This window comes from Synchiropus splendidus, chromosome 9 (assembly GCF_027744825.2).
Source record: "Synchiropus splendidus isolate RoL2022-P1 chromosome 9, RoL_Sspl_1.0, whole genome shotgun sequence".
In the NCBI taxonomy this organism is placed as follows: domain Eukaryota; kingdom Metazoa; phylum Chordata; class Actinopteri; order Syngnathiformes; family Callionymidae; genus Synchiropus; species Synchiropus splendidus.
This window is the reverse complement of record NC_071342.1, coordinates 23,717,341-23,726,578: the sequence shown is the minus strand read 5'-3', so window position 1 is coordinate 23,726,578 and position 9,238 is coordinate 23,717,341. Positions and strand designations below refer to the sequence as shown.

The 9,238-nt window shown below is 40.8% G+C and overlaps 1 protein-coding gene across 3 annotated transcripts; it reads right to left on the bottom strand.

Moving 5' to 3' along the window:
- Window positions 1-715: 715 nt before the first annotated feature.
- On the bottom strand, window positions 716-8,454 carry gja10a (gap junction protein alpha 10 a). Of its 3 annotated transcripts, XR_008415771.1 has the most exons (4): window positions 8,242-8,453; window positions 6,622-8,007; window positions 2,223-3,445; window positions 716-904 (listed from the first exon to the last, which is right to left on the bottom strand). XR_008415771.1 is itself a non-coding variant. In XM_053874313.1 (3 exons), exons 2-3 carry the CDS (start codon window positions 7,966-7,968, stop codon window positions 866-868), a joined length of 1,386 nt encoding a protein of 461 aa, XP_053730288.1. In that variant the 5' UTR covers window positions 7,969-8,007; window positions 8,242-8,454; the 3' UTR covers window positions 716-865. The 3 variants fall into 3 exon arrangements, 2 of the variants coding, with proteins under 2 accessions (XP_053730288.1, XP_053730287.1); XM_053874313.1 differs by lacking the exon at window positions 2,223-3,445 and having other exon boundaries at window positions 8,242-8,454; XM_053874312.1 differs by lacking the exon at window positions 716-904 and having other exon boundaries at window positions 2,136-3,445.
- Window positions 8,455-9,238: the final 784 nt, after the last annotated feature.

Sequence of the window (9,238 nt, the reverse complement as noted above, 5' to 3'; positions counted from 1 at the left end):
GATTCAGTGAGAGTAGGTGTTTGATCAAGTGGTCCCTGCAAAGCTCATATTTATCTTACATGTATTCTGTAGGCCTCAGTCTTAACACTCAACCTTAGCCCTCAAAACCACACTTTCCTCAACCTTGCACCTCAATGTTGAGACGGCCATGCACTCCGTGAGAGGTTGCATTTTTGAGGACTGAGGTGACTGAACCCACATCATCTTTGATTTTGCCACGAATCCCTCCAAACCTTTTCAGGAATCCTCAAGTTGTTTTTCTTTCTTGTGTCGATTCCAGGGAGTAAATTATTTCCTCATCATAGGGACATCACTCATATCACTGAGGAAACTTCATAGTGGAGTGCACTCAGAACCAAATGCTGAGAAATGGGATTGGGCCTCTATTTTATCAAAATGATGCCCTGTGACATCACTGCTCCTCTTGGATCGCCTGTGTAGGTTCATTCAAATTTGACTTGTATCTGTCCTCTTTTCATCTCGATTCTGATTCTGATTCTTCTGATATTGGACAAATGTAATAAAGTTATAACAGGTTGATGAAAACGTAATGCAAGTAACTTAATGTCACATGTGATTCATATCAACGCAGTACAGGAGATTGAAATAAACGTGAATTCATGAGTTGAGCATTACAAGACAGTGCATAAGTAAGCTTGCATTAATAAAGGTATTCAATGAATCCAACACAAATACAAAATTGTATTCAGTTTATTTTAATAAAAGGTACATCAGCTTCACTCATTAACAGCACTTGGAACTGCTCAGGCCATGGAACCAAATTCATTGATCAATGTGCTGGCGGGATCATTGGCGGGCCGTGAGGTTGTGCAAGAGCTGGGATCCAGTGGCCCTCAACTGAACCTTACTTCTTCATGATAGAGGAGATATCCAGAAACACACTCTGAGGATGACAAAATGAAAGCCAACTGTTCAGAAATGCATTCTAAGTTGATGAATCACTTTTAATTCTCATTCGATTCAGAACAAAAACCTTGGTGCTTCACAGAACATGCCAATACAGTGAAATGGGTGGTTATGTTGGCTTAGGAAGCGGGAGTCAGGTACTGATATCAAGTTGTGGAAACACAGGTTCCAGACAGAACCCATCTGATTAGATACCTGTCCTTTCGTCAGCAACGTCAGAAGAGCACTTTATTAAAAACTCTTCTAGACTTGTCATTCAAGGTTAGTTCAGCCATCAAGAACTTTCAATTGAAGATGTGAACCACTGTTGTGGTGGTCAAAAGCTCCAAGAATCTATAAACAAACCCAAATTCTGTGAAAGATGAACTAAGAAAGCACAACATCAATTTGCTTGGTTTGCTGACAGACGAGTGTGGAAATGTACTATCATTTTGATGATTGAATGTCATTATAACATGCTTCCCTTCATAGTTCATATTGAAAATAATTATATTGGCAGAAATATATCTCTGATGTTTAAAGCACTGTAACTGAATAATCCATTTTTGTGTCTCCTCACAGTATGCCCATAGCTATCAACTGAAGGTCTGGTTCAACCAGTATGCATTGTGCTGTCAGCCGACCACATGTGACTTCTGACTTGTGAGGTAGGCGCTGCAAATGACAACAGATATGACAGTCGTATGCATCAATTCTTTGGACGCCTTTGTTGGGTGAACAACAATAACAGAGGGGTCGGTCTAAACCAGGGGTCACCAACATGGTAGCCCGCAGACAAAAAATAAATAAAAATAATTTTCATGTAAAAACCATGTCATTATGTATATTATATTTTTTTTGGTCACACCATTGGTAATTATTGTGAACTCTGTTTTTCTGTTATTTTCATGCATGTACGAGTGGTTACACCGAGAAGGTTTTGAACAGGTGGTCACAACATCCAAACAGTGTTGGCGCATGTCACTGCCCTGCTACTCTGTGTGATCAAAGAGTAGCAGCTCCAGTGAAAGTGAAGCTCTATAGGAAAGAAAAGAGATCTGTTGTGATGTTTGGTCAAGAGACAGTAGCGCAGACACAAGCACAAGAAGCAGAGTTAGATGTGTCACAGTTGAAGAGGCTCAGGTTTTCATCAATAAGACACTCAAGGAAACGTGATGTGTTTTATTTTGATTTGGACAAAATCCATGTTCACAGTATTCATGGTCAAAACTGCAATAAAACATCCAGGAATTTCTGGTAAAAAACAACCATCAACATTTTTGTTTGTGGTATTTCAACACATATGTAACACATACATGTCCAACATCAGATGAGAAAACCTTGTATTAGGAGGGCCACACTGCAGAAATCTCCCCAAGTCACACATGAAATAACCTCTGAGGTCTTCTTGGTCTCGAGTTTTGCATCGCCCACTGCTGCATCCACCTGTCAAATAAAGAGAACAAACATAAAAAAAGTGAAAATGCTGGCTGTGATTTATAAAAAATAAATAGCCAGCATCTTTTTTTGTGGACTGGCATTTCTCATCATGGGTGCAGACAGTCAGCTTCACATACTGTACTCACAGTTATGTAGTTTTATGTTTTAGTTTTATCTTTCCTAAGCCTTCCTGATACATCAACCCTGGATATCTTTTAAACTCCCCTCCCTCACACTAATAGACTCTTTTCATGTTATTATACTGAAAATAACTACGTAAAATAACTACGAGAGGACTCGCTGAACTCACTATGGGAGAAGGATGTGGGCATAGTATTCTCTAGGGAGATGTGGAAAGATGTTTTGAAACGAAAACTTTTGGGTATTTAACACCATATCTCAGATTTCAGGTGAAGATGTGGCACCCACTCCATTAACTGCATTGTTTGGAATCTCAAATTCACCTTCCCTGTCCTCGTCTGTAAAAGACTCTGTAGCCTGTGTGACCCCACTTGCCAGCAGAATAATTCTAGTAAAATGGAAGAGTGCCACCCCCCTACTTTTATTCATTGGTGAGAGATGTTCTGTTTTTCCTAAAATTGGAAGAAAAGATTAGACTTCATCAAATACATCTGAGAAGGTTTGGGGCTCATTTTTCAAACTACTGGAAAGACTCTCCTTTACTCTCATACCAGATTCGTTTAAAATTCTAGTTAGCTTGAGTTATCCTTTTTTTTGTTATTACTACGGACTGGTGTATTTTTGTTTGTTAGTAGTTTAAGTTTTGGTATGTGTCTCCTTTTGTGTGTATTTTTTTCTGTGGGGTTCATTTTGTAATTATGTTTTGTTTCATTTTAGGGGAGAAAAACATTTTTTCCATTTGTATATTGCAATTGTAAAAAAGTGAGAAAAAAGAAAGTCAGCTTCACTTATCTTGATCATCCTCCCTGGTCACTCCTGTTCTCTTCATGTCCTCATTTATCTCATCCATGAACCTTAATGGTTGTCTTCCTCGTCTTCTTTCTGCCTTCGCCAAGGAGGTTATGTTTTGGAAGGGGTTGGTTTGTGCTTCTATCTGTCTGTCTGTCTGACAGTGCCCCTAGGAAGGAAGTGTGGTATTGTAAGATGGAGTCAGGGGCACCAGAGAAGTGTGATGGTGGTGAGCAGGACAGTGGGAGGGTGGTGTTGTATGCTGAAGGAGTGACTGATTCAAGGTGAGAGTGGGCGTCTCATCAGGGGTGGCAGTGATCTGCAGTGAGAGTAGAGATGAGCTGGGGGAGAAGCTGGGAGGTGGAGGTACGAGCTGGGGAGGAGAGGAGGGAGCTCACAAACTGGATACAAGAATACAAGAACCAGTGAAGACAAGACAGTAGTGAGCGAAAATTGTATTTGGGATCTGTTGTACAGCGTCATTGACTGGGATTAAAACAGATGAGTAGGAGCTGGAGTGACAGGGAAGCGCTATGGGACAGTACTGAGAGATGAGTTAGAGGAAGCAGAGCTAAAAAGCATTGTACTGCAACAACTTGTTGGTATAGTCGTCTGTCAACTATTAAATGAGTCGGCGACGGTTTCATCAGTCATCTAGTCGTGATGTTATCGTTGTCTTACGCAATCCGCTGTACGAGGACGAAAGAGGCTCAGGACCTGAGCAACCCGATACCAGTTCACATCAAGGACACATCAAAGGAGATATACATTTCACACCACAGTTTGAGCAACTTAAGTTTCAATAGAGCATCTGCCTCTGAACAAGCCCTGACAACATTCTACATACATTTTCTTAAAATTTATATCTATGATTTATAACCCTGCAGTCAGCCATGTTGGCGTGTTCATCAACCTGTACACGTCGTATGGTGACTAGTCGACCAATCGTTAGGTGAGTCGGTGACTAGTGGACGATCGGAATAATGGTTAGTTGCAGCCCTAAAACAGACACAGTTGAGGATGCTCATGTTTTCATTGGGAGTGACAAGGAAGGACAAGATTAGAAACAAGTATACCAGAGGGACGTGGAGAAAGTAAGGGAGGCCAGACTCAGATGGTTTGGACACATGGAGAGGAGAAACCAATGAGGATCAGGGATGAGATAAAGGAGAGAAATGGGAGAAACCAGGGCCAATGCTCAAGTTAAGATGACTTGCTCTGCCAGCCCCTGGTGACAGATGCCAGTTGAACAGAAGCAGCGCAACATCACCTCTCGATCTGTCCATAATATAATTATAGACCAATATCAATGTTAAACATAGATTAGAAAATTAAACCTCACTTCTATCCAAACGTTTGTCGACCTTCCTTGCCGATATCATAGATGAAGATAAAACTGGATTTATCCAAGATAGACAGGCACATGAAGATATCAGAAGAATGTTACGCATCATTGATCTAGCAGGAAATGAACCGACACTTTGGCAATAATGAGTGTTTGTGCAGAGAAAGCATTTGATCGAGTCACTGGGAAATTTCTGTACAAAACCCTCGAACGCTTTGGATTCAACGAAAAATCAATCAATTGTATCAAAACATTATGTCAACAACCTAATGCAAAAATCAAACTTGGTGGCCATTCAACACGATCGTTTAAATGAGGGCGATCAACACAACAAGGTTGCTGCCTTTCACCCTCTCTGTTTGCACGACTTATCCAACCTTTAGCACAAGCAATACATCAGAACAAAGACATCAATGACATCAACGATATGGAACACAAAATAGGATTGTTTGAAGATGACATTACTGCACACATTAGAGCAGTGTTTTTCAACCCTTTTTAAGTCACAGCACATTGTTGGTTGAAACAATCCCGAGGCTCACCACCTGTGGAAGCTGCTTAGTTGAAAGACTTGTAGAAAATACCTTTTAATTTGTGAGAATACATTTTATTTGCAGAAAGAAAATGCAGAAAGTGCATTTGTTTGACATTTTTCTAGAAACGGCAGGACAATATGACAAAATATATCACGATTCATTTTTTTTACTTTACTTTAAATAACTATTTGATTTAATCTAATCACAATCTCTTTGATTTTATTCTAGTTTGGAGAGTTTCCAGACAAATATTTAACATCCCTTGCCCTGACTTTCTTCATTAGAACAACAATCACATTCTGCATTTAGTTTTGAAGTGTTGGTAAAGTTTTGAAGTGAGACGTCACGTTAGCTGTTAGCTCTGTTAGCTCTGTTAGCTCTGTTAGTCTTTGGCATTGGTTCTAAAATAATTGTTACAAAAACAGGAATATTACCATGTAACTACACACCACATATGATTCTAAAAGAGTCATTTCAGTTAAAACGGAATAAATGTACTTGGTCTTACAAGGGAGGTACAGCATGGTGCACGCTTGAGAAAAACTTGAAACCTTTGAAATGTTGAAAGATAAATATGGTTTGGGGAGGGATGGATTTTTCTAGAAATCAACAATTTAGAGATTATTATAGAAAACAGATAATATTGGAGCACTTGGCAGACAAATCTACAGCCACGGAAACATTGGTTAAAGCCTATAAACAGAACAATTCAAGGGTTATATCCAAACTGTGTTCATCATTAAATACAAATGCATCAACAGACTATATAAAGGAAAAAGAGAAAAGAGCACATGAAATATTCAGATATGTGCTGATGACTGGCTTAACATGTGGAGAAAAGACCAGACATCTACCAACTCAGTGACATGGAGAGAGTATGGAGGGAAATGGATCAGATTACACCAAGAATGAAAGAAATAGAAAGGAAAGTGACAGCTGCGAATCGCTCACACATTTCTGGAAATGCCCTAAACTTCAAACATTTTTTAAAATGATACACTACAAGATTATATTGCATTATGATGTGCCTCGTGCCTCTAACCCCAGATGTATTTCATCTCTTTAACATCTCACTGCCCAAAGAGACAGACAGACAGAACAATATCTGGTTAAAATTTTACTTAAACCACCAACCCATGAACAATGGACTGATATTGTTAGTATTTTTACATTGTTATAACAGTTCGGCTTAAACTGCAAGAGGCACTTTTTGAAGATAGATGGAAGAAATGGACTAAGAGGAAAGAGAGACTGTAAATGTAAAACAGTATGATGTAAAGAAACGTGGGACTCCCTTTTGATTTATTTAATAATATATTTATTTGTATATTTTTTATGGTTTCACGTTCATTGTTACCTTATTTGTTGTGAAAATATCATTGTTCAGTAGAAATGAAGGTGCCAAACAAACCAATGTGTCCAATAAATAAGCAACAGTTGTAGATAACCTATCACTTCACTTACCATTGACATTCTTCGTCCCCCAGGCGGTGGCATCATGGGCACGTCTCCTTGCAAGGACCCCAGCTCATCTGACTCCTCTGAGGAGTGCAAAGACGGGCTCATGGTTCCACTGATTGATGACAAGCTTTCAGATGGCGGCCGAATCAGAAAACTATTTTTTCTGGGATTCGACAATAGGGCATCACTACCCATGGACTCCACTCTATCCCCAAAGTCTTTCATGAGACTGGGTCGGAAGCTGCTGCTGGTCATCACCGCCTCCAGCGGAGCCAGCTGTGGTGACCCGTGGGTATCCTCATGATTGTAAGGTGATCCCTGGCTCTCACTGGGGAGGAACTGTATTTCAGAGTTTGGCTCGGAGCTTGTTAGCATCCCAGCTTGTGGACAAATGGCACCAGTTTGATCATCGCCCAGATCGGCTCGGATATTGCGCCTCAGGGGATCCTGGTTAAGTCTGAACCAAGGGTCATCAGGTGTCTTTATATGTTTTTCTGGAATGACTTGGAAACTCTGTGTCAAAGGTCCATTATGTGGTGATGTATTGCTCATGACACAGAGGTGTGATGCCTTCCGCTTGGACTTGTAGAAGAGGCTGTCGTCTTCGGTGTACTTCTCCCCATAAAGTGTCTGCTTGATTTTCCTCGTGCCCAGGTGAGATATTTCGAGTATGTTGAGAAATAGAGACACGTAAGCAATAACAATCATGAAGACCATGAAGATGGTCTTTTCTGTGGGCCGTGAAACGTAACAGTCCACTCTGTTCGGACACGGCAGTCTCTCACATCGGTACAGTGGTTCAAGTTTGATACCGTAGAGTAAATACTGCCCCATAATGAAGCATATCTCCACCACGGAACGTGTAAGGATATGGATGATGTAAGTTCTTAATAGTGATCCACGCAATGGCGCTCGCTTCACCTTCCTCTGCTCGTCGAGCCTCTTCAACTCTCTTTCTCGCCGCCTGTGTTCGTCCAATGCTAAATCCGTCTCGTCCAGTTCCTCCTTTATCTGAATCCGTTTCTTGTGTCGCTCCTTCTCCAGCGCCCGGATGCAGTAGAGGGCATGTCCCATGTAGACCAAGGAGGGCGCAGAAACAAAGATGACCTGTAGCACCCAGAAGCGGATGAGCGAGATGGGGAAGGCACGATCGTAGCACACCGCCTTGCAGCCCGGCTGGTCAGTGTTGCAAACAAATTCTGACTGCTCGTCATCCCACACGTCCTCAGCGGCGGCCCCCAGGATCAACATGCGGAAAATGAAGAGGATGGTGAGCCAGATCTTGCCCACAATTGTGGAGTGAATGTGGACCTCTTCTAGGATGCTGCCCAAAAGATTCCAGTCGCCCATGGTCAGCGTTTCCCCACGTCAGTGCCACATGCCCTCAGACTGGAATAACAACACAAACATCTGATGAAAATGGCAGCGCCGCACTTCTCGCTTAAAAAAATAATAATAATAATAATTATGTTATAGCAACAATCAAAACATTGGACAATCAGGAAAAGAATGATCTTCCTTTAAAAGGAGGATGAAAACAATCACAGAGACTCTTGATCTTGTTGACAGCAGCCTGGCCGAGGCTCAAAGAGTGTAACCGTGAAAATATCCAACAGCACTTACGTGTCTTTGAATCTGCCGTTGCTGTTGGGTGCCAGTCATTGTGCTTTCCCGTGTTTTCCAGGATACCACAGCATCACTCCACTACCCCATGGGTGGTGTTTGGGCGATGACTGGTGCGGATCCTAGTCCCTCATCCACTTAGCTTGTGGTGTGTGTGTGTGTTTGGTGGGAGTGCTCTCCATGTTCCAGGGTAGGTTCACAGGATGCAACCATTGATCGACTCCCGACGGGACAATGCCTCCAACCTCGTCCCCGCCAGCCCTTCCCCCTCCCTGGTAATGTGCATTTCAAACAGCGCCATCAATATCTGTTGATCCCTCTGCTTCAGAGGTTTGATATTTGTTTATTCTCATAAATTCTGCTATCATGCTTATAAGGAGACATTACTTCATTACTTTATATGATGCTCACTTTTTACACCATCTTCTGGACATTAAACAAATATGAATCTTCAAATATGTATATTTACTTTAATATTTTGTTTGAATTCATTCAAAGTAGGACAAATAAAGGATATCTAGTCTAACACACTACGTCTTTTTTGTCGACCAAGTGCGAGTACTGACATAAGAGTACTTACAAGTAATTAATAATAGCAAATTTTTTCAATATGATTTTTTTTTTTTGTTCCCTGTACAAACCTAGGGACCTCCCTAATATTTACCACCGTAGAACTGGTCCCATGGCACAACCAACACAGTCACACACACATTGAAGTATAAACAGAACATTTGCTATTCTCTCCTTAAGTCAAGTGTATTGAAATGCTCAAGATGTCATTGAAAAAATTGTCATCAAATGTATACGTTTCTGCAAAGAAAATGTAGATGGAAACACATCACAAATATTTGTAACCAGGTCAAGAGTTAAGGGACCGGCATGTTTAAATAATAATAATAATAATATATCAAACCACAATCATACATACATACATACAAGAAACATTTTTTTAATGTTGAGAATTATGAGATGGAAAAAGTTAAATAGATTCACAACA

Coding starts and splice junctions, on each gene's coding strand:
- gja10a (XM_053874312.1), bottom strand. CDS start 7,968: ATGGGCGACTGGAATCTTTTGGGCAGCATCCTAGAAGAGGTCCACATT. Junction 3,446..6,621: donor GGGGACGAAGAATGTCAATG/GTAAGTGAAGTG, acceptor CTTCCTTCCTAG/GGGCACTGTCAGACAGACAG.